This window comes from Xiphophorus maculatus, chromosome 14, assembly GCF_002775205.1.
Source record: "Xiphophorus maculatus strain JP 163 A chromosome 14, X_maculatus-5.0-male, whole genome shotgun sequence".
Classification (NCBI taxonomy): Eukaryota; Metazoa; Chordata; class Actinopteri; order Cyprinodontiformes; family Poeciliidae; genus Xiphophorus; species Xiphophorus maculatus.
In genome coordinates, this window is record NC_036456.1 from 27411803 (window position 1) to 27437704 (window position 25902).

Sequence of the window (25902 nt, forward strand, 5' to 3'; positions counted from 1 at the left end):
TATTCAAAAAAGGGGTTGAATTATTTTTAACTTTTAATGTGTTTCTTATATTACGTATGTAAAAGGCTTAAATTTGCAGAATGTGCAATTTTTTATGCGATTAATTGATTATTTTAGTGACCAATTCTTCTATTCAAACAATTAATCATTACTGTATTTGCAGCTCTACACTGAGTAGGTTGCAGACGTCCCCCTGTCATTTTCAGACTTTTGTTTTAAACAGCTTTAAAAACTGTGTATTTATGGCACATTATGCACGTTTATACAGAGTTTGAAAACATCCACTATTCTTTTAAAATCTATTGTTTATGTTCAGTGAGAGTCTCAAATCACCAGATAACATCCACTGGCTGAAGGCAATTTGTGCTCAAGGTCTAAAACTCACAGTGAAGCAGCAAAACCCAACAATGCATTGATTTGAAAAGCTCTCCGACTTCTAAACCAACACAACAACATGATTCACTTTCAGAAATATTTTGTCACGTATTCACAGGCAGAATTTTTACTCTTTTTATCTCGGAATTAAGATTTTTTTTCTCAGAATTCCGATTCGTCCCTTAGAATTTTGACTTTCTTCTCAGAATTCAGACATTTTTCCTCGAATTTTGACTTTTTTCAGAATTATGAAGTTTGATTGATTAAAGTCTGACTTCTGAGATTAAAATCTGAGTTCTTTTTTGTTTTTTTTTCTTTCAATGGTCTTAATTCTCTTGCCTAAAAACACCTCTATCTGTTCAGAACCAGTTCTACAGCATATTTATTTTTTTCTCCTGGTGAAACTTTGATTAGTCAAACCCAAATAAAACATTTTTTTTGTTGAAAAGTTCAACAGACTTTTTATTCCCGATACCCTTAAATAAAACACAGAGCTCAAAGTTGAATTTAGAAGCTGTCTAATTAGTAGAGCCTTTGTAAACCAATCAGAGTGATAACAGGAGCTGTAGTAGAACCGCTTTTCCAGCATCAGTTTGTCAGGACAAACAGGATGCTGACAGTCCTCACGCTCTTTGCTGCTCAAACATGGAGGATCGCAACTCGCGCATTTGTTTGATTACAGATTAGCGGCTGCCTTAGCGCCAGCGACGTAGCCAGCCTGGAGGCGGATCTCAGACATCGCCGCTCACGCTGCGGGAGACGCTTTCGCATCCGGCCCTGACACAAACAGCGGGAAAGATGAATCCTTCCTCCAACTGTTCACACACACACACGCACTTCTGCCGCTGAGTCAAGTTGCTTTGTTGATTCAGAAAAGTTCTCTCTTTAACAAGGCAATGAGTTTCCAGGGTGTGTTGTCTCTTTCTGACAATGTTTGTTGCTGCTGCATAAGCATTCCAATTAGGGAGGCATTGTTTTCTCTAAAATAGAGAGTGGTCTGCAGTGACGGAGCTGACAGCAGGTTTTAATGGGAACACTGGTGTCTAAACCGAGATTGTCTGCACCTAACGTATTGTTTCTGCTGCTGCACCTCACCAACAAACTAAAAACACATCACACCCACAAACTGTACACACTTTGTTTATGACAAAACGTAATGTGTGCGCACTTTTATTTGTTCGGATATAAACGAAGCAAAATTACAGCAGAAATCTGGAAAAACAACAGAAAATCAGTTTGGAGCTCCAACAAAGAGGTGTGAACTATTGAGTCAAATTGCTGGAAATTGTTCTGTCACACGGTTGGGTTTTGGTTTTCACTCCTCGAACATAAAGGAAACATAAAAACTAAAAACATTTTAGCTCAGTTGGATCTCATTATGCATTTCTTCAACTCTTAATGTCTAACTGCTGCGTCTTGGAAAATTATTTACAGCTTAATTGGGATCTGGAAGGAAAACAGTTTCCTTATGGATAAAAATCTGACAATGCAACCCCTTTACATTTATACCCTTAAATAAAACACCGAGCTAAAAGTTGGATTTGGAAATCATCTAACTAGTTGAGCCTTTGTGCAATTTAATCTCAGTATAAATGCAGCTGTTTTATAAAGATCGCAGACGTTTGTAAAAAAACAAACAAACAATAAATCATTTACACCCTGGGACACATCAGAGAAGTTGTGGAGAATCTTAAAGAGTTTAGGTTGAAAGCTCACATCCCAATCTTTAAATATCTTCCAGAGAACAGTTCAATCCACCATCCTGAACAAGGAGAGACGATGGCGCCACCTGTGGCCATCGGTAACTAAAACGTTTGTTGCTCTAACACTAAAGCAACGACACCAGCACTAGTAGAAGCTAATGCTAAAGCGCTAACTCCATTTCAAATTATATCTGCTCTTGAAAGATCACAAACCTCAAATGCCAATTTAATTTTGACATAATTTACTTTTTTAAAGAAAACCAATCAAGCTATTTGACATTAAATGTTTTTTGCATCAAAAACGTCACATTTTCTTGATCATGATTGATTTATAAAAGCAAGAAATTCTGCAAAACATCTAAGGGTGTAGATATTTTTATAGGCCCATTTTTTAACAGCTTGGTAAGCCGCTGACTGGAGGTTTACCTTCACTAAAGGTACAACAACACTAAACTAAAAGCATATGCATCTGTAAAAACGGTCCAGTCAAAGTCCTGGTTGTAAAGAAATGTGAAAACCATGAATCATTTTCCTCCCAAGTGCGTTGAAGTTTGTTGCCGTAATGTCACAAAACATAAGGATTTTCTAGAAGCTAAGGAATTTATTTTATTTACATACAAATGTAGATGTTTACAGACAGACGTAAAACGAGCCAGGATTTCATGTTATGCATAAATAATCCTTGTTAGCAGTCAAACATCCTGCAAATGTACAATCAGCCGTTGAGTAGCAGAAAGTTTAAAAGCTTCAAATGGGATTTTTAGCATTTTGATGGTGCACCTGTAATTTAGTCCATGCATGACTTGATCACAATTGGTTAAAGTGAGCTTTAGTATAGTACTTACATATATGCATTTTTTTAAAGCAAAACTAATTGCATCTATTTTAGTTTTGCACAAAACAAAGACATAAAAACACTGTTTGATGTTGAAAACTCCTCATTCCCAAGTGTGTTTTTATAGGCAAAGATAAAATCAGAGTATATCTCCGCTGGGGACCGAACGACCAAGCCAACCCCAGTCAATAAAGTCTGACGGCAACACACACTCGCACTCATTCAGCCCCAATTAGACCCCCGACGCCTCATGAAACCTGAGCCAGAGCGGCGGTCCCAGTTATGACCCGATCGTTACAGCAGGGAGGGACGCTGCGACGGGCAGGAAGGAGGGAGGTGGAGCGGAGATAATGAGAGGTTGCATCAGGACAGAGAAGCACTGGGCTGCAGTTGATTGCAATTTATTTATAGACTCACTGTGGACACTTTGTGCAAGTAAAAACGTGAGATGTGCGGCTGCTTTTATACCTGCGGACTCACGCAGAAGCTCTACAGCGTCTAAAACGAAGCATTGAAAAGTCAAATCCTTACTTATCAGCTGTGATACACACAATGCAAGCACTGGTTAATATCAATTAATCAATCAATAAAGGATATTTGTATAGCGTATTTCAGCAACAAGGCAGTTCAAAGTGCTTTGCATCGTAAAAACACAAGAAATCAACAATTAAAACATTAAATTTTTCCAAGTGTTTCACATTATGGTCTAGATTTGTGGTGCATAGAAGCTGAGTACTGCTTCTCCATGATTGGTTATAGTGAAGCAGAACCAGAACCAGAACCCCATCACTATTAATAACTACTGTGTAAGTAGAAAGTACCTGCTCTTTTATGTTCTAGGGTTTATGTATTTTACACACATCTTTGGTTTTTGGGTCATAATTATTTCTTTGAAGTCTTTTTCACTTTGGCTTCATCTTTTTTTTTTTAAATCACAACAAAACAGCGACATGTTTGTGCTTCACAATAAATCCATTCAGCCGTTGTCACATTTTAGTGTGTAACAATAACATTGAAAAAGAATGAATGTATCATTTACCATGGATTACCTTTTTAATGCCAGTGAGTTTTAAAACGTCGGCCAGTCCAGTGAGTATTCACACATATTTGACCAGAAGGATGGACTTTCATTAATCCTTAGGTCATTTTCTATATGTATGGTTGCTGCTTGCAACCTAAAACCAAATCAGCAAAGGTTTCTACATTAATCACCAATTTTAAATCTGAAATTTCATAAACAAAAGAAAAGAGTGAAGGTGTGGTATGTATGCAAGTACAAGAAAACAAAGAAACGTTTTTAGAGAACTTTATTTTTTTTCCCCTGTGATTTATTTCACTTGCAAGCTGTGAACAAACTTTTTATTTAACTTTTTTATTTTACTTTAGGAGTAAATGGCCTCTTCCTTGCTGCGTGGCTTTTCAGGCCATGTCTGTGGATTATTTTGTTATTTAGCAAAATCCTCAAGTTATTGTAATCTTAACTCACCCAAAACAGAAAAAGTAAACTCTCATTTAATATGTCACAGTTGTGTTTTTTTATATGGCGTATATAAACATTTGGCTTCAAATGTATATTTCCAACTTAAATATAATTTGTCTCTACTTTTACCCACTTAAATGAAAAAGGCTTTAGAAAGGAAAAAATTATTTTATCGTGTTTTATTCTTGAACTCAGAAAGTCAAAAATTATAAAGTTGAAATTTGATTTTTGATTTTGCAGATGTAGGCAGGTATAAAACATATATTGTGTTGAAAAAATTTACTTCTAGATTTAATATTCTATCCCGTTGTTGAAAAGTCCCATCCATCCATCGCTGAAAAATCGTTGCTTGTATTTATCTTTTGAACAGGATAAAAATGAGCCTCTCTTCTGGAAATTTGGGAACGTTGGGAAAATCTGACATGAAAAATGACTTGGACAAAGTTGATATTTGATTGCTTTGTTGCCAATTTGGTAACAAAAGCTGAAATATGACATCTAGACACACAGTTCGACTTTCGAGGGCTGAATTCAGAGCAAAAGTTTGTATTTTCATCTACATTTATGTGCTTTGTTGCAAGTCAACCATATAAAATGCAGAAGTTAATGGAAAGAGGCGAAAAAGAAGAAAGAGGAGACAGTGGGTCAGCGCAAGTTCAAATGGCTTTCTGCTGAAAAAGAAAATGGAATAAAACGGAGAGGGCTGCTACGAGTCGAGTCTCTGGAAAAATAGAGGACAATGGATGGTTTTTGTGTCGCCTTTGTCACTGTGGCATTTTGCAGAACAGAGGGAGCCATCTGCGGGTTTTTGTCTCCTCCCTGTTCGCTCAATTTGTGGAATTGATCCACTTTCTAAAACCGAGGAAAACACAAAAAAGGTCAGCCTGAGTCAGGGTTCCTGCTCAGGCCGCAAACGCCGAGGATGAAGAGAGAGCAGAGGTCAGAGGAGGGGAGAGGAAGACGCGGCCGCTGATTGCAGAGAGAAATTCCAGATAAAACCCCGGAGAAAGTCGCTGAATAAAACAGAGGGAGATGGAAATGTGAGGCTTCTGGAAAATTAAAGAGACGAGGCTTTGAGGTTGTGAGCAGCAGAGAGTTTGCTGGAGGTAGAAAAGTGAATAAAGGAGGGAGGCAGAGCGATAAATGAACAGAGGGAGAAAGTTAGAGAGGAGCTCTTGTGTTTTCTGATCTACTGAGTCTAATAAGGCTGTGTTGTTGTCAGACCAGTCTGGAGCGGCTACTCCGATTCCCAGTTGCCCGACTCATCTTCTCGTTCCTGCTCACTCGGCTGCTTTGTTCCTCGCCCACACTTAATCTGCTGAGGGAAACAAGAAACATGGCTGTTTGATTTGTGGGAAGGAGGGAATTCAGGAGGGTTTCTTCTCAAAATGTAGAGAATTTTCCCAGCACGCGAAAAGGACTTTTTTTTTTTTCCGTTTTTTGGGTGGTGCAGAAAGTTTTCCAGGTTAGCGATTAGCTCGCTAACATTTTACCTGTGCAGTAATTGTTACTGACATGCCGGGGGATGTATCGGATGTGTTTGCTTGCGTTTGGCCTGTGGACTTTGTTGGTGTGATCTTCAGCAGCATATTGAGCTGAGAGGCGGCTGTTTGCTTGCTGTGGCAGGCGGTGGGGTTGGTGGAGACGGAGGGCAAACAGCGGAGCTGCCAGTATCATCCCAGCTCCATGCTGGTCCCCACAGCCTCAGCTTCATAAGCTGACAGAGGAAACAGTGTGTTTCTGTTCTCTCAATGCTTTTTACCTTCTCCTGACATTTGTTCTGTCACTGGCAGTGGCACTAAACACATCAACCTCTCTAGCTGCAGCCATTGCACACATTCCCCACATATCCATCTGGGGATTTTTCCTAATGCACGTTTGTTTTATTTGCTCCGTGGTGTATTTGATTAAAGGGTGAGAGTTGGTTGTGTGCTTTAGGCCACGCCGCTTACCTTTTTGCTGCAAGGCAACAGCACTGCCTGATTTATTGCATTTATTAAAACCAAACCAAATTATTAGGATCAGACTGAATGAAAGGAAATTTATAAAATGCAATAATGTAAAATAAAAGAACAAAAAGTGAATAAAAGCAGAGGAGAAGCTAAGCAATCTTGATGGAATCTACTAACTCCCTGTCTTTTGTTACCTAGCAACAGCCTGTTGAGTAACCAGTGGTTACCTAGCAACAGCCTGTTGAGTAACTGGCGCAGCAGCAGTTTAAGGTTTTGCCACCGTGCCTCATAGCTGTTCAAAAATAAAGAAAACGTCGTGGAGAGAAAACTGGATACAACAGGAACGGTGACACTTCCAGTTTGGCAATATTTCAGATATTTAAAACAAAAAATAAACCTAATCAATAATTACTGATATCGACTGCTTATATCGTAATATGTTATTTCAGCCACGTACAACATTAAGTAGTCCAGCTACCACAAAATGTAAGACTTTGTGACTTACAATTTTAAAAAAATGAATTTCAGACATTTTAACGCCTTAATTTAAGATACATTAAGTTTAACTTTAAGCCTGTTCACAACTTTCCCTTTTTTTAAATCCTGTATTGCTATGAAATCATTTTCATTCATGCACTAATTGATCTTCTCTCATTGGTTGGTTCCTTACCAACAATTCACACTGGAAGTCAACAACTTCCCAGCCTCCCAGTGGGAACCAGTGATTCCCAGTAGGACCATTGCTCCGGCGCATGGACACACACAGAGGGCTGATATGGGATCCGTCTGGCCTTTGGCTGGATCCAGTGTGCTCTAATGAATGCCTCAGCCTCTTTTGGAGGCCAGATCTGCTGCTGTGCATCTCATCGCGTCCCATTCATCACCGCTCGGCTGTCTGCCCCCCCCGAATCACAGCAGCTGACCCCTGACCTCCCATTGATTCCCACATATAAACAGGCTCCTCTCTTCTGAGACAGAGAGCTGCTCCGTTAGCCTCTGTTAGCGCCGCCGCTTCTGTGTTTTCTCTGATTCAGCTTCTCACGTTGCATTTTTTATTATTATTTTTTGTCTCTGCTGACCATCGCTACACAAATCAATTCATAACAGTGAAGATCTGTGGCCTGTTTTCTCGAAACCAGATCTGGGGCATCACAAGAAATCTTTTATGTATAAATCAAAATGCTTTTGAGGTTTCTCTTCTGAATATTCAAAAGACAACATTTTCACGGACTCTTGTGGTTTCAGTTTGGACTCAAGAAAGATAAATATTTACAGTTTCCAGATAAATCTTTTTATTCAAACGTGTGTTTGGCCATGAAACGGAAACTCTAGGGACGAGAACGCTCCTTTAAATGCAAGCCTTCGCCAACAGAGAGACCAACACCTCGAAAGTCACACGTCACATAAAAAGCAAAACAGACACATTTCTATTAGCTTCACAAACCAAGATTAGTTGGTTGTGAATCAGATTAGGTTTTACAGTTAACAATGAGAGAATATAACTAAAAGCACAGAGTGGATAAAGTGCCTCGATTGTATTGAGGTGTCTGAATAAGAAGAGATTTCTCTAAATGCCTGAATAAAAATAAATTAAATAATTAATTTCCTGACTTGGAAAGAGGTTTTCTTAAAAGATTTGCTTTGCACTTTCTGGCCGGGTCACTTTGACTGCGCTGCCATTTCTTGGTACAACAAAGTAAAATAATTAGGGTCTTCCTGAAGCCGGCCACATGTCGTGATTCTGAGCGCCTCAATAAATTACTGCTGCTTCACAATAAAGAAGCTCTTATGCTGTCCTAAAATGCTGCTCGCTTTTAAAATTGATAAAATTGTACCCGTGCTTTTTTTTCCTCTTCCAAATTAAAAACCTTATTACGGGTAAGAACAGGTTCTTGTCCAGCTCAGCTTTGTAGTGGAATAAAGTTTCAAATTTGATAAAATGACCTACAGTGTAAGTTGAGCTTAAAAAGTTTCTTGCAAAACTGTAAATTTAATTTAGCTGGACAAACATCTAGGCAAACAAAATCCTCCTAAGCTTTAAAATATTATAAGTTATGGATGTAACTTTTGAATATTCTGTGTAATTCTTTTCTTTCTATATATTCTGCTCTGCTTTTTCCAAATTAATTTCTTTTTGAAACTCTACTCCTTGAAGTTTTCTCTTTTTCCTCATAGTTTTGGTTTTATTGAGTCTTTTGTTGTGTGAACAGATACGTTCTTGGCTTTCTTGTGTTTGATTTTTGACTTTAGGAATGAATGTTGCTCTCATCCGTACCGTCAAAAAATATTCTGTTTCATTTCATTTAGTTCAGTTCAATTATTGCAATTCTGTTGAACTTAGTTCAGTTCTTTTGAGTTCAATTCACTTTTATTCAGTTGAATTACATTAACTTTGGTTCAGTTTATTTCAATTCAATACAGTTTTATTTAATTACGTTCAGTAAATGCAGTTCAGTTCAGTTTGGTCAGTGTAGTTTACTTTTATTCAATTAAATTTAAGAATGTTGTAATAATTAGTCATGAGAAACAATTAGTACACTGATAAATCAAAACAATGAGAGCTTGGGTTTTTGTGATAAAATGAAGCTGCTTAAATTCATATTTTTAACATGAATCCATGTGTTTCATCTGAAGATTATAGATACAATTTTTCTCTTATTTTCAGACTGTCATCTTTTGGAAGAACTTTTCTAAAACACAGAGCCTCTAGTGGTTGGAGGAATAACTGCATGTAGAGTCAAAAATACCAATAATTCTTACAGTGATGCACAATGTTTTTTTTTAAACAAACAAAAATGTTTTTAACTTATTAACCTGCCGTGTACATGTGTTTTTTTATGGGGGTTTTTTCTGGTTACAGTCACCAGTCTCTGTGTTGGGTTACTAAAATGTTGAGTGGGGATCGATACCTGATCAACAGAAGAATTTCAAAAATTTCTATAAATTATTTTAATTTTCTTTACAAGTTAGAGCAAAACTAACGTGTTCTTTATTATCACCTCCGGCACAAAAGAAAGAAGCTTCTTCTTTGGCTAGCTCATTCCCGCTCTGCTAGCTGCAGATGTCACGGTCCGTTAAACCTGCTTCAGAAACGAACAGGAGTTATGGACCGGGTTGAATCAGACCATCTGTAGGCGCCTTGTTGCTAAAAAACGATTAACTGGAAATAATCTTTAACATATTCCCACTGTTAAACCGCCGCAATAATCTCACTCCTCTGTAACCTTTCTGTTAATTGGAGCACTCAGACGTAAAGCCGCTGTGTATTTACACACAGATGACAGTTCCTGGTTTGCTGGGAGCAAATTTTCCCTCTTATTACAGTGTGGATAGCACATGTAAAAGGTCAGTTATTATCTCCACCTCCCTCAGCGGCGTATGGAGACTAATGAAAATAGAAATGGGGTCAAAACCAAGACAGGCGGACATGTAAGAAATGAAAATGCTGCTTAATAAATAACCAATTTTGGAAATAAAACGCCTAGAATGCCTTCCTTCCTATTAGAAGATGATATCTGCCTGTTTAAGCATCAGTTTCAGTGAAATCAGTGCCACCAGGACCATTAGCAGCAGAACAAGGTCCAAATCGCCTCACAAACGTGAAGAAGTGAGAGGGCGGCGCCTCAGTGGGCAGCGCTGGGTGGGCCAATAAACTGAAACACTCAACACAAGTTCAGACCTAATCGTCTCTTTGTCTCCGTTCTGCTTGAGAGGATCAGCAGTCGGGTTAAGCTCCTCTGGGTGCCAACCCTCGGCTCCTCTCTGCCATCTTGCTTTGTTTTCATTGCTTCCTCTTGTATTTACAGAGCAGAGCTGTTTTCGTCCCGCAGCTTTTCTGGGTTATTCAAGTTTCTTCACCTTTTGAAACCCTCTACCCAGTTACTCACTGCTTTCAGATGTGCATTTTGTAAGAATTGTCAGGTTCCACATCCTTTTTTTGTGGTTTAAACTGTAGAAATGTGGAAACATTTGGAAACGCTACTAAACATAACATCCTTTTTAATTTTGGAATTTTTTTTTTGACTCAGATACTAAAAAATAAAATATATAAATTTTGCGTCAAAATTGAAAATGCAGGTAAGATTTGTAAACTCATATTTTTACCCGTTTTGTCTAAAGCCTCAGTTTTCTCTAAAGTAAAGTAATGACTCCCAGAGCATGATTCTGCCACTACCATGCTTTGCTGCTGTGTTATTTTAGTGACATCCAGAGCATTTTCTGTACCAAACAACCCTTATGGACTGCAGCCCAAAAATCAAGCTTGTTTCATCAAACACTTTCTACCTTGTAGTTTAGGAACCAGACCTCCATGTTTTCTGTTGAAGAAAACTATTCTGTCTTGCAACCTTGTAGTTGTACTTTGGGCATCTTTGCATATTCAGACTGATCTTTTGATTCATTTTTGCAATATTTACATATCCTGTAACGTTGCTGTTGTCCCATATGTTATTTAAATTGATTGCAGAATGACAATGTTGAGGATTGTGTTGGCATCCTTCTCCTTACTGATACCTTTGTAAAGTTTCAACCCTTGAAAAATTGAATGGATGCAAAAATCCTAGGATAGGTTGGTCATAGATTTTTTAATTGCGAACTAACTGGAACTGGATAAAATGAAAAGTATTTATTTAAGGGTGTGCACATTCATGAAGCCAGGTCAGTGCAGCTCTTTTGTTTTTTATACTTATACTGTAGTAGATTTGTAATTTTTACAGGCTAAATGCCACTTTATTTGGTATGAGATGATTTATCAAAGTCTTGTTTGCATGCTCAGTTTGCCAAACTCGCAAAATTTGAATCGGAAAAAAACAGCAGCACCTTAAAAATCCAAATACTCCAGTTGTTAACATTAAATGTTGAACTAACGCCCCCCTGAACGTTGCCGTGAACTTTCGACAAACATTAGCAGACAACGTTCGCAAAAATCAAACACCATTAAACGTTGTCTGCGGATGTTTAATTTTAACGTTAGTCATTAAATGACCTATATTAACGACAATAAAGGCTATTAAGGTAAAAGTAATGATAAAAAACTATTTATCCTACTATACTTGTATGTAGAAGGGATTATCAGTCAAACTTTCATAGTAGGAATGACAGTCTGTACTCTGCGCCTTCCAAAGCATCCGTTGATGCTTTTGTGGAAGTTTTGACCATCTGCTGATAATCAGTCATACAATGTCTGGGATTTGCTGGAGCTTTGCATGAAAAAAAAAACAAAAGAAAAAGTGCTGCAGTCCCGTTCTACCAACTGTCCCTTCGGTTGTGCTGTCATGTTTGCCTGCAGACAACAGCTCTGGTTCTCCCTGCGGAGCTGATTAGTTTCAGTTTTAGAAAAAAGTATGTGCTTTCAAACTATTAATGTTTGAATCTGCTCTGGGAGGATTTCATTTTAAAAAAAAAAGAAAGAAAGAGAGAAAGAGAGAGAGAAGCACGAGACTGAAAACCTGACCGTTTTCCTGACTGCGGGCGCTACATGCTAAACGTGGGTCCAGGTAGAAACATGACAACGCCAGAGGCGGGAAGAGAGGAAGGGAAGAAATGAGGAGAAGAGGGATGGAGCTTGTAGCCCCCGAGGGCTTTAGTCCTATCTGTCAGTGTGGAACAGCCAGCCATTCGCCCTGTAAGTGATCCGTGGACACAAAGTGCACAGGTCAACCATGACAGCCCACTCAGTGTGTGTGTGTGCGCATGTTTCACCCGGGTGTGGGAGAAGGCACGAGCGCGTCTGCCTTCTTTCCCCCGCCGCGCCGCCGCCTGTCAGTTCGCAGGATGCAGAGACGCTCGTGTGTTGCAGGTGTGTGTACGGCGGCAGTCGCTCGCTAATGAAATGACACGGAGGTAGGCGACGTGGGCAAAGGGCATCGGAGGGCCGGAGATGCGCTGGAGCAATATGTTGCCAAGGCAACAGTCAATGAGACCTCGGCCACGTGAGGCGAAGGGAGGGAGAGCGAGATGGAGGAAGGAGTCAACGTGAAGTAGTTGCCATAGAGACTCTCCGCTGCAGCTGCCTGTAAATTTCTTTCCTCGTCAGAGGGATTGTTGTGTTTAATTTTAAAGTGTCGTGCAAAAGTTTTAGACCTCTGCTGAGGTATTTCCACATTGCTTCTGCAGAGCAGGATGTGGTTTGTGATCTTCTGACAGGTTTTTGGTAGTTAGTTCACCAGGTTTTCACTGATTCTCTGTCCGGTTTTCAAACATTATTGCTGTACTTCCTGGACTTTTTCACCTTTTTTACCTTCAATCCCCATTTGGTTAATGCTGCAGTTAGTAACTTTTACAAAAATATGCTTTTTTTTTGCACATTTGGTAAAACTGTCACCATGTCATGATATTATGGTTTGAGATAGATAGTGAAAAGATCAAACTCCTTCTCCTCCTTTCTGAGCTGCTCTGACCATCTGAAGAAAAGCACCACTTCCTGTCAGAAACTACGAATCTGAGCCAGGAGGAAGGTCTTAACGCTGTCAATCATCCTGATGTACTTGCTGCTAAATGTGCAATAGGTGAAGAAGCAACTTACTGTTACAGAAAAACTGCTTTTCCACTGTCACCAGTAGGCATGCTAAGTAGCCCTAGCATTAGCTTTCATGGCAGGCTACTGTCACCGCATAGTGATCATTTTAATAATAATCAATAAACATATATTTGATAAAAGTTACATTCTGCAGCTTTAAGTACTAAATTTACCCAAATGTCCAGCCAGTTTGATTCAGCTTTGAACATCAGTTTTAAAGTCTTACCACAGTAATATAGCCATAAAAGATAAAGTTTATGATACATTTATACCTAAGAGTAACTAATGTTACATTAATAATCTAAACCTTTCTGTCGCTCTATGTTTAAGGTTATTAAACTGTTTCTTTAGCAGGCTTTTTTCCAAACAAAGTTGGTGGAATCTACTAACTCGCTCTTTGGTTACCTAGCAACACTTGTTGAGTAACTGGCGCAGCAGCAGTTTAAGGTTTGGCCTCATTACTGCTTAAAAATAAACAAAAACGGTTTGGTGTGAAAGCTGTGGATAAAACAGGAAATGTCACATCACCAGTTTATCAGTGCTTCAGATATTCAAAACAAAAAACTAATCAATAATTATTAATATTGACCGATATAAAACATTTACATCATGATAAGTTTTTCAGCCATATCGTCCAGCCCAGTGTACATAATGATAAAGTGACAAAATGTGGTGAAGTTCAAAGGTTATAAAAACTTTTATGACTTTTAAATAATTTCTGGTTTAAAGGTTTCATTATTTAAGGGATGAAGTGAGATTTTCTTTAAAAAAACAACAAAATAACTTAAAAGATTAGAAGTTTGGTCTCATTTGTGGTTAAATATAACCAATTCAGGAGTAATTTAAGAGTTTTGCATCTTTAACACCTGAGCTTATCATAACTTTGTAGCATTTAATCCATATTTCAGCAGCTACCCTGCACATAAAGGAGGGTTTCAAAGGGATTCAGAGCGTCTCTATCTCTCTCCCGTTCGGTAACAGATGCAGTAATGGTTATTTATGTGGTTGATCTGCTCCACTGCTCCCTCATAACCCCCAGGCCTGCAGACAAACACACACACTCTTAGCACATGCTCGAACTGAAGCCATCCGGGGCTGTCACCGTGCCACAGTTCGGAGTCTCGTGTGCCATATGCTTCCGTCGGCTCCTGGCAGGAAGGAGCGTCCCGCGGTCAGCTGGGAGAAACGGTTCAAAGGCCAACGAGGGCCCAGCAGGGACAGTCCTGCACGCAAACACACAGGGCCGCAGGAGTTGGCTCCGGCTGAAAACTCCCTTCATCGCTAACTGTCTGGGTTCTGTCTGAAGCTACCTGCACATAGTTTTGATGATAGAAGCCAAAAAATCATTGTAACAGTTGAGAAACTATTAAACTTTACCAGCATAAGCAAATTCTACGTTCACACTGCAGCCTGAAGTGACCCAAATATTTTTATTAAAGGTTTTTTTCTGCGTGGTCGTTCACATTTCCAGATACATGCGACTGTGTAAACTGTAAACAACCTGAAAGTGTGCAAAGTAGAGGATGCAATAACGTCACACATAGAGAGAGTGCTCAGTGTTTTGTCAGCTGGCATGAAAAGGAAGAAGAAGAAGAAGTGGTCAGTGTTTGTGGATTTAAACATGGATGCTAACGGTGGAGCATATTTTATGACTTTTAAGTTGAAGTTTTGAAGAGCCAGCACTTTAACAACTTAATCCTCATTATCGTCCGCCATGGTTGTTGTTTTTCTTCCAGCTTGTGTGTATCAGGACGCAGAATAGTGACGTCTGTCGAGTAGCAGTGACGGTCAGGTGGATAAATGTGACCTCGCCGTTCAGACGCAGGTCACATTTGAAAAGGTCGGATACGTATCGGATATCCAAGTGGCCTGGGTGGCATCGTCATAAAAAGATCAGATACAGGTCGCATTAAGGCAAAAAAGATTCTTTGTCTTCACTTTGAAAAATATTTATCTCAAATTTTCAGAGGCAAAGAGGCTCAGTATGTATCTAAAATTAAGATTTATTCAGCTTCAATAAAATGATTACACTTCAATCAGGAAAAACCCAGATAATAATAAATGTAATCAAGGGATATATGTTAGGATTGATTACATTTATGTCTATTATGAGTTGAAGAAAAGGGACATTTTTGCTGCTTTTTTGTTGTTTTTTTTAAAACTGCGTTTTGTTTAGATCAAACTCGTTTTCACTTTGGGCCATGTCAAGATCCTGAAGGGCCGGCTGTGGCAGAATGTATTGATTAAACAAATAAAAATAACAACAAAAAAAGTTAATAAATAGCGCTGGTTTATAAACATTCATGTCTTGAAGATTCAGGATGCTGTCAGTGTCGTACAAGATGTCCAGATGTGGTTTGTTCATACTTACTACATGTATCATCAGAAAAGTTTGATCTCATTTCCATTTTTCCAAGGTAGCTGTCTGGATTTAGAGGTGAAGATTTATGTAAAAAGATGAATAAAATGTATGAGGGAAACTCGATTAATGGCATTTCTATCAAGGGAATACTTAATGAAGTGACATGCTTTACTTTAAATGAAGATAATCAATCATAACTCTTAATTCTGGTCTTCCAGGATTTGACCTGACATTTATATGTGAGACATTTATAATATCTCTTCATGTTTTACCCCAAAGCTAGAACCACTAACTAGCAGTGCTGGTGTAAAACTGATAGTGTCCAAAAAAAAAAGTGTCCTCTGAAGATTCCCTACAGGGAAACAGAGCTGTGAAAAGTTTGACACGTCTGTTTCTGCAGCTGAGGGCGAGTTGCACTTTGCATTCATGTGAGTTTCCAGCTCTGAGGTGCAAAATGAGGAACATTTATTTGACACTGGATGTGTCAACTTCTCTCTTGATTGCTTACAAAATGTAGTAATAATGTTGAATTTTTATGGAAAAGTTTTTAATGTTTCTTCTTTGTTTTGTATCCTGTTTGATTTTGGATTTTGGATTTCCTACCTGGGACTTTTATGGCATGGAGAAATGAAAAGGCCAATTTTTTTAATCTTATCTGGAAGTTTATTTCTTTAAATTTCTGTTTTTCAATAAAAAGAAAAAACTAGTGTCAGAATAAGTCGCTCATGCAACGTGCTTGCATTGCTGTACATAATACATAATAGTATCAGTTATTTTATCAGAAATGGCCTTAATTAGTCCATTTTGGTTCTGGTTTCATCAGTGTTTTACGGTACAACATTGCTGAAGTTTGTTGAGGTTTGAAGACATTCGTTTCTTCACAGATCTCTTCAGGTCAAAACTCTTTTCATGCAGGTTGAGGTCTAGACTTTGACTGGTCCATTACAAAGCATTGATCTATTTCAGTAATTCTGTTCTGTGTTTGGGATCTTTGTCCAGTCTATGGCCCAGTTTAATCCAAGCTTCAGCTGTTAGCATACAGAAGACTTCACTGCAGAACAAACCCAAATCATCACCTTTCCGCCGCCATTCTTGACAGTTTGTATAATTAGTGTTCATTAAGAAGCAACTTTGTGAATCTTAGTCATGCTGCCTTGTTCTTTTAAACAAAAGAAGAGACTTTTGACGTGTATTAAAGATGATTTGCTCACCTTTAAATAAGCCTATGTGAGAATATTCCAACAAAAACTCTTGACTTATTTGAATGAAGGATGATTTATTTCAAACAAGCTCATGTTAGCATCTGTTTCAGTTCAACCAAGAGTCGAATTGCAGAGAGTATCTTTGAAGAAACACATGAACACAGGCGCACATACACATTTCTCCCATATTCTGCGTCTTTACCTTTAAACATACAGCTCCAGTCATGCAGCAGCGGTTTTCTCTGCAGACTTTAGTGTGTAGCTTTGACTGCCTTTAAGTGCTGTTAGACATCCATGCTTTGCCATTTTGGTCACTCTTAGCTTTAGGCTCTGTCTTAGATATATTTGCACCTGAGGCCTTAAGATTTAATGCGCTTTCAGACACTACACTTCTTCTGGTAACCCTGACAACAGGCCATAGTTGTTGTGCTGTCACAATCTTTAATGTTAACTGAATCCTGTGGAGAAGGAGACCTGAACATGGTCTTACAGCCAGAGCTGGGTAATGACTTTACTTGAGTAACTTTGTTGAAGAAGAAAAAAAATACTTTTAGGAGTATTTTTACTATGCTGTACTGTTTAGTTTTACTTGAGTAATTTTTTTAGGAAGTATTTCTACTCTTACTTGAGTAACATTTCTGGATTTTCTTCCCAAATGAATGAAAAACAAACATGGTTTTGCCAAAATTCACCAGAAACAGACACACACCTGCAGTTTTTGTTAAAGTTTCTTAAGTTTCTTATTGAAAGATTTAATGATTTTGTTACTTATTTGAATTATTGTCAATTTTGTCCTTAAAATACCAAAATCTTCACTTAACTTTATATTTTGGTTTGTCTGGTTTTGTAGTTTTTAAATATTAAAAGATTGATCATTTTGATCAATACTCTTGAGTTGACTTTTTACCAAATACTTTTTTACTCTTGAGCAATTTCTTGGATGGCTACTTTTTACTTTTGCTTGAGTAGAAATTTGTTGATTTAGTGGTAATCTTACTTTAGTAAAATTTTGGGTACTCTGTCCTTCTCTGGACATCGTTCTGCCTCTGTGCTGTTTACACTGGATTAGGGATACATACAATTAATCGACTTACAATTAATTACTTAATGATTTTTAAAAATCAAAATTAGTTCCAATCGATTAACTATGTCCGTTTAGACCTTCTTTTAGTATTCCAGTTTGACCGCCGACCAGCAGAAGGCGCCGCTGGTCACCCTGAAGCGGCGCTACACTAAATTCCAGATTCCAGTTTAGGATCCAAATGCTCCTTAGGTGTTATTAAATACCTAATAAGCTACTAAAGTTGTCTTAGGACTCTTTCAGCCAAGCAGCGTCAACTTCTACTTCAAAAATGACTGATGTGCTAAAAGCGACGATGATGTGACAGAAAAACGGAGGGAATAGCAGAAAAAAAACTAAAATGATGATGAAAAAAAAAACATAGTGCTGGGTTGATTTTGAGAGCTGTCCTGATGTGAGTTAAAGCATTTTAACATTCCTTCAAGAGAAACCACTGACTGTATGAACGTTTCTTTGTTTATTGGGAATTAAGTGCTTCACATATTTTACTTTTTTCATCTTTTATTTTTCTCTTTCAGAAACCTAAAAGGTTCCTCTTTTGTTACATTTATAAATATGTCCTAGTTTAGTAAAAGAACCACAATTTTCTTTCGGTATTTAATACAGTAGACACAAAATAATAGTAATATGTAATGTCATTCTTATTCAGATATGAAAACTTTACCCCGTTATGGACAGACAGTCTGCCCATAACATTTTAAACAAATTGAAAGCTTATTAATTAATCGTTAAGATAAACTAGTTAAACTTTAACCACGCTTCTGTGTAGAAAACTCCTAAACCTTTTGTTTTCCTAGAGCTTTTCTAACCTGCTGATAATTTTCATTAGCAACAGCTGGTTGCTTCTTTTCGTTTTAAATTCTTTCCCATCTTTAGGGTGTACTTAGTTCTCCCCGTGGGCTTGTTGACAACATTTCTCTTTCATTACTGTCAGTCAAGACTTTTCAGCAAATGTTTTCCTGCAGGCGTTGTGACATTAAAAGGTGCTCCAAGTACATTAAAGATCCATTTTCTAGCACTGACATCCAGTAGGAGGAAAGATTCATTTGTTCGTTCACCTGAACGATTTGCTGTTAATTTATTACAGCCCAACATGTTTGATCAAACAGGAAGTATAAACACATTTATTGACTTCTCCAGGCGCTCCGCTCCTTACCCTTGGTGTGTTTTGTGTGTGCAGATATCCGCGATCGCAGGAAGAAGCCCGTCATGCTGTTCATTCACGGCGGCTCGTACATGGAGGGCACCGGGAACATGTTTGACGCCAGCGTCCTCGCCGCCTACGGCAACGTGATCGTGGTGACCATGAACTACCGACTGGGCGTGCTCGGTGAGTGATCCGTCAAACCCCCCCGCGGGCGTTCCCGTTCGTAACAATCCACACACATCAACGCGTTCGTTCGCTTATTCGCCCCCTGTTTGCTCATCAGTTATGTATGAGAACACAGCAGACGGTTTCTCACAGCAGACCAAGCATCTTTCATCTGCATTGATTACGCTGATGATGGATGACTTTAATAAAAATGCATCAGTTTAATGACAGCCAGTGCAGACATTGATCATAACTGCTCATTCTATCAGCAGCTGAATATTTCTTTCTAAAGGCTCTGATTGTGTAATTAAAGAAGTTTGTTGAAGATTTACTTCAACTCTTTCTTTTCAAAAGAATGGGATTCCTCCCACATTTCTAATTAGCTTTTAAAACACTCCCAAAAGTCTTTCAGAACCTTTGATTAGGACCTTTTAAAGGGGCAGTGCTATGGAAAATTGACATGTTTTAATGTTATATCAAAAACAAACCTGTGTTGTTGCCGTGATTCTTTAATGCAGCTTTGAGAAATCATTTAATCTCCATCACAGCCGTGCAAAAAGCAGCACTCCTCAGTGACTCCCCCACTCGGCTCCATCAGACTAGCCAGCAGCAATTAGCAAACACCTGGTGAAACTGAGCTTCTGCTGAGCTCATCATAGGAGCTACTTCTCAGTGAAATGCTGGTAAAAACTTTGTTATTGGGTCAATAGAGGAGCCATGTTGTGACGACTTCCTGAAGGCGGAGTTTCAGAGAGAGCAGGAGTTTTTAAAGAGACAGAGACCCAATTTCAGGGCATTAAATTAAGAAGTAAAACCTCAATTTTTATAACAACTGAGGTTAACATAGTCACTTGATTATGCTATAAAATGGTACTATGTGCCTGGAAAACACATAATTCTAATTATTATAATCATATATACTGTATATATATATCATAATGTAATTAGTCTGGGAATAAGGAAGGACAAAAATGTTGCTTGGTTTTGAATTTTAGATACACAAGTCAAAACTCAGTCACTTTTTTTTACCCCTCCAGGGGGTCTTTTTGTGGGCTCTAGTGTCCCTTATATGGTAGTAGGCTGACAGGAAATGGGGAAGGAGAGGGGGGAAGACATGCGGCAAATATCGTCGGGTCCGGGAGTCGAACCCGCGACGGCCGCGTCGAGAACTCAAGGCCTCCAAACACGGGTCGCGCTAACCGCTACGCCACCACGGCACGCCCCAAAACTCAGTCACTTTTAATGCAAGCGTTTTCTTCTGTCGGTAACAATGTTGCTGCTGGTACAGTTCTAACTCACTAAATATTTAACCTTTAGTGGTAGTCTCATGTTATGACCTTTCAGCTTTAATTCGATAAGGTTCACTAGCTGACATTTGTTTAATGCGACCATGCGCTGTAAGGGCAAATATTCCTGACCTTAAATACACTCTGGCCTCCGCTGCTATCTTCTATGAAGTGGCTTTAATTTTGATATCTATGAAGCAGCTGCATTATCTGCTTCATGGTGCTGGTCACAGAAATTGCTTCATGAGCTGGAATGTAAAGCAGGTCAACGGGATGTGAATCAGACACAGAAATGCATCTTATAAATAATTTTAACATCGCCAGTCCCTAAATAGCTGTAAATGTCTCTCTAAAAAGAGCCAGGATGTTAAAAAGAAAGCAGGGAATACCCCCGGAGAGTCGTTTAGGTCTCGGTTTTGTTGTTCTTGACGTAGAGAGAGGGAAACTGATGGATTGGGGACGTGTGTTGAGGGAGGCTTTACGGGCCAAACGTTGCAAACAACAACCAGCCTGCTCTGCTCAATCTCAGATCGGCCGTATTCAAAAGGCGAGAAGGTTTTGTCTAGCAGCTCCTCCATGAGCTCGTCATCTCTGCGCTGGAAGTACTCGCCTTCCCCGCCCGTTTGTTGCTCACCGCAGTCTGTCTTGCTCCATTGAGATCAAGTAATTTAGCTGCGAGAGGAGGAACATGCCTCTGAGGAGGCAGGTGCGACGCAAAAGAAACTAAGTGCATTAGATATTTCATTAACTGTAAAGAGAGTGGGCTCCTGGAAGCTGTTTCCAGAAAAAACAGAGAGGGGAGAAGAAAGAAGCTGCCAGTCTCAGATTTGTTTGGTGCTGCTCTTAAAGAACATTACATTGTTTTTGCAGCACTTACCCTGCTTTTATAGTGGTGACACATTTTCATTTGCATGTAATTATCCAAAGTGTTTGGTTAGCAGTCCTTCATTACTAAATTCAAAGCCTTTTTGTAAGGAAAATGCCATGTGTAATGTGACTATTAGCTGGGATCCAGAGCGCAGGAGTGCAGATGTTGAGATGGTGACAGCGTCAGAGTATCGACCCGTTTCTCAGTCCTATTCACTGTAAAACATTTGACTCACATTTAGTTGTGCCTACTATCTTCTACTCTTTAAGTGAAATAAATTTAGCAAGTTTTAGATTTTGAACCTAAATGTGTGAGTTTGCGAAAGACAAACTTAAAGTAGTAAGTTGTGTTAACTTTTTATCAATTTTGTCAAACCTCCAAGAGTTGAATGAACTGGAGTTTTCAGGTTAGCACTTTAAAAAGCGTCATGTTTTTGAATCCTGGGATGGAAGTGTGTTACGTTGGTCTCATTCTTGTGTTTTTATTAAACCAAATGTTTATTTTAACGTCCTGTTCACACTAAATGCTTCTGAGCAGAATTTGTTGTGATACTTAATAAAATTCATTGTTAGATCAGAAATTTTCTTCATACAATTTGAAACAAGAATTTAAATTATTCTAAAGTAAAATAGTTTGTTATTTTAACATTGTGAGTAAAATAATAGAGAATTGTGGCTCTTTATTGAGGTGAGGGCAAATTTTTTCTTGCATATTGTGAAATAATTATTTGGTTTAAATTGCAGCATTAAGTCAAAACTCAATTCAAGATTAATAAACTTAAAAAACAATGTTTAGATGACTTGTCTCTTGTTGTTAAATCAACTTCATGAACTTTAATGTCTGTTAAAACCAAAACAATTTTCTTGTCGACTTACGTTGCATTTTCAAGGCAGCAGGTGGACTTTCATTTTCAAGTTAAACCACTTTGAAATGTTTTACAGTGTTTGTTTGCTCTGGTTGTTCAAACTGAGATTTCTTTTAGAAGCGTCTTCAGACAGACGAGGCCGAGCAGAACCTGCTGACACACTTTTATTATTATCTGTTAGAAATCATTTTGTCTATTTTTGAGCGATCCGAAGGTTTTTGTTTGATACTGTTGTTGATTTTATGCAAAAGATTTTCTTTTCTGCGAAATCTTCCAAAGTTTTGGCTGTGATTGTAGAATGGGGCTGACTGGAAATGAACGTTTTCAAATGAACGTTGGAACATAAACACAGTTAGATGTGACGAAGTGTTTCAGTTTATTTAGTTTGAGAGCTGACATCCTTCCTTTAAACACAATTTTGTCGGTTTCCAACGTTGATAACATTCACATTTTGCTCGTTTATGTTAACAGGTGCAGATCGTTGGGAACGTTTATCACATTTTACTGTTTAAAACCTTGGATGTTGCAGCTTCAGCACTGCTGACTTTCAGTAGAGTTTAGACCAACCTGAAATTCGGACCGAGTCGGGCCAAAATGACTGGCTTGGTGGTCGGGCTCAGGCTTCTGCAGTGCGTTTAACAAGCCAACAATCCAGCATAGAGAAAACTAAACAATATAAAGTTGTGTTAATCTACTTATTATAGTCTAAATAGAGGAGTTGGCAGCTTACCTTGAAGAGGAAGGAAAGCAAGAAAGAAAGAAAGAAAGATGTCAACGTTTATTAGAGTGTAACAAGTGCAGCGCTCGATAAACGCTCCTGCTTCACTCCTATCCATCACACATTCTAGGTGATTTGTACTTGTCTTAATGTTTACAAGGCTTATTCAAGTTATGGTCTGAAACCAAACTAGTAAAGTCGTAAGTAAAATAATATGTCTGGTTTACTTTCTGAATTTTGGAACAATGACAGTAGTTGGTTGACCTGCTCAACGTAGAGAAACTTCCTGAGCAGAAGGAAACCTGGACTTGTTACTACATCAAAACGTACAGCGGCTTCAGTAAGAGACTGCTGTCTTTTTGAAGACCTTACTTCCAACATGCCTTTAATGCCTTCTGGTCCTTTGAAATTACTTCCCAAACCACAAGAATGAAATGTTGTTGCATGGAGTCAGAAGACTGCATCATTCGTTTCAGGGTTCTGTCGATGCTTTAATCCATTTGTGGCTGACGCTAATTGCCACTAAATGTGTTGATAAGACAGATTTCCTCCACAGAACTCAGTCATGCAGATTTTAGAGATTCTCTTTATGAGGTTTGATGTTTGTAGTAATCCCAAAGAAAAAGAGGAATCTGAATGCTTTTTTGTGTCTTCAAAAAACAAATAAAAAACAACCTAAAAACAACATCCAGTTCCTCTAGCTGCCTTTCTGAGAACATTCAGACTTCATGCAGAGATTCAAACTCACAACCTCTTTGCTGCAAGGCAGGAGTCCTACCTTCCAGCTTGCATCTTATTTTGATGAGCAAATTTCTGCAGTATGATCTGCTTGTGCAGCGTCAATTGCTTTCCTTAACGATTCCTAACGTTTTCAGACTCAGTGACAGTCCTTCAACACGTTCTTTAAGTCAAGGAGAAAGCAAATTGAGAGGCCGACTTTGTTATTTGCATGCAAAGACAGAGCCAGCTCTATCTTCCAAATACGAGAGCCATCCAGAGCAATTTGGCTCTGATTGGGAGAAATGTGAGTAATCTTTCACCCCCATGCATCCTGTATGTGATGGATTCCATTTTCCTTTGACAGAGACAGAGGAGTCAGTGTGAGGGGTTGGAAATGTGCGTTTTGTGTGTGTTGAACGCTGGTTTTCTTTGAGCACGTGTGTCTGCGCGAACTCATGCATATCAATGTCCGCTCTGCAGATACGCCATGTGACGGTTTCTGCTGTTTGCCGTTCTTGCCTCAGCAATCCGACATGCTGATTTGGAAAGGCAAGGCGGGAACTATTGATACAGGCGTGAGAAAACTCTCACGGAATAAATAGTGACTATTTAGTGTTTAGAGACAGACAGGAATCTAACCAAGTTGTGTTAAATAGTCGTGGCCATCGAGTATCAGTCTTAAACTGAATACAGTCGCTTTGTCTGTAAGGTTAATTAATTTAGAGCTTTAAACTCACTGCAGATTTTCTATTGACATTTGCGTTCAGTTTAGAGGGAAGGATTAATTGGAAACCACAGCCAAACCTTGCCCACTACCAACTTCACCCTTCAGTATAAAAGCTTCTCATTCCACAGATTTCTGCTCAACTCTTCCTCCAGTTTCACCTCCAAATATCCTTTTTTTTTCACTCTTCCCAATGGGGGTTCAGGCTCGTCCTACTTACTTGAAAATCCGCCTTGATCTTTGTCCAAAAACCATCAGACCTTCCTCCTTTACCCTTCCCGTCTTACCTTTAGTACTTTTACAAAGTAATTAAACTATTTGGAATCCAAAGTTTGCACAGTATAGTCAACAAACAAGTTATAAAGGATTTTTAAATGCTTCTATCTGAATGGAATAGCTGCATCACCTTCTTAAATACGGAAGATCCGAGTTTAATATTTAAATTTGAATATTTTACCTAAATATTCACGGTTGTTCCTGTCATGGTGTTCAATAAGATAATAAAGATATACCATAGGTTTTGTCATTTTATCTGCTTTTGGCTTCTCCCTCAATCATCTAATAACAAACTCTCTTCAAGTCTATGATTTATAAACACTTATATGCATTTTGCTAGATGATACAGCCAAATTTTATGCAGCTATCAATAATAAATACATGTAGAAATAGTTACCCTGCTGATTTGTTCACGTTGTGATCGTTGCATCAGTGATTGCAGCTGCTCAAACATGTCCTCCAGCTCCCCTTTTTTCTGTTTAATTGTATTTTTTAAAGGCGAAGCAGCTTCATCACAGCTCTGCCTCCAAGCTCAGCCTGGAGGCTTTCACAAACCTCTAAACCCGACTGGATCTTTCATCTTCACAAGCTGGAGACAGAGTTCACAATCACTGTTAGAGGTCATTGTGGTGACAATAATAACACAATTACGAATAAGCATAAGAAAGATAATAAATGTTATTTATATTCATCATTTTTAGACATCCAAGGACGTCGATTAAGGTCAAATTGACAATATAAGCACTCATGAACATAGTCAACACAACATGAAAATGTAAATAAATACAATATATCACTGATATAAAATGAAATATAAGCAATATTAAAAATGTTTGCTTTGAAGACAGTAAAAAAGGAGAGGGTTATAAATTTGATGCATTCACAGAGATTCATTTTTGCTTTTTCTGCTCTTGGAATCTATATCTGCATCATCTTTTCTTGCTAGATGCTGTAGAAAATGCTCCATTTCATGTACGTTTCATGGACATTAAAGTATATTATATTATGTCAGAGATTTCCAAAGACAAGGCTCCACTCGACAGGTGGAACAGTAACAATATGCAGAGGATTACGAGAGACTTGAAAGTTACAAGAGCCTTGAAATCAATATTGTGTTTCACAGAAAGCAGGGAAGTTGTTGGAGGATGGGAGTCGCGGCAACAAGCAGCTGCTTGTTGAAGTCTGTCTGAATATAAAGATTTAACCAGCCATATTCTTCTACATTTATAGCTGCTTGTTTACTGAGAATAAGAACGGTAAGGATGATGTTTTTCTGATTCTCAAAATCTGAGGTGCTAACAAAAAGGACGCCTAAACTCATAACCTTATTTATTGACAATAAAACAGCAGCAATTTAACAAATTTATCCAAAACAGATTTTGTTTTCTGTTTCTTCACACAGTTGAGTTTCATCAACTCAAGAATTAAAGTCATATTAATTGCATTCCCCTTGAAAAAAATACATATAATCTAATGAAAAAATCTTTTTGAAGATTTGGGATCCTTACCTACTTTATCTAGATGCATCTCTTGCCTCAAATATTTAACATCAGTTTTCTTTTTCAGTTCATATTTGTCACGATGTGCAGCGACGCCCCCCCACTTCTTTTTAACTTTTTATTTTAT

The 25902-nt window shown here is 38.4% G+C and overlaps 1 protein-coding gene across 3 annotated transcripts in view; it reads left to right on the top strand.

Moving 5' to 3' along the window:
• Positions 1-25902, top strand: part of LOC102219596 (neuroligin-2-like) — a 291900-nt gene that overhangs the window by 192144 nt on the left and 73854 nt on the right. For all 3 annotated transcript variants that reach the window (XM_023346421.1, XM_023346423.1, XM_023346422.1), the window contains one exon: positions 18688-18837. In XM_023346421.1, the coding sequence (XP_023202189.1) occupies positions 18688-18837 (150 nt within the window). The remainder of the gene's footprint in view (positions 1-18687; positions 18838-25902) is intronic.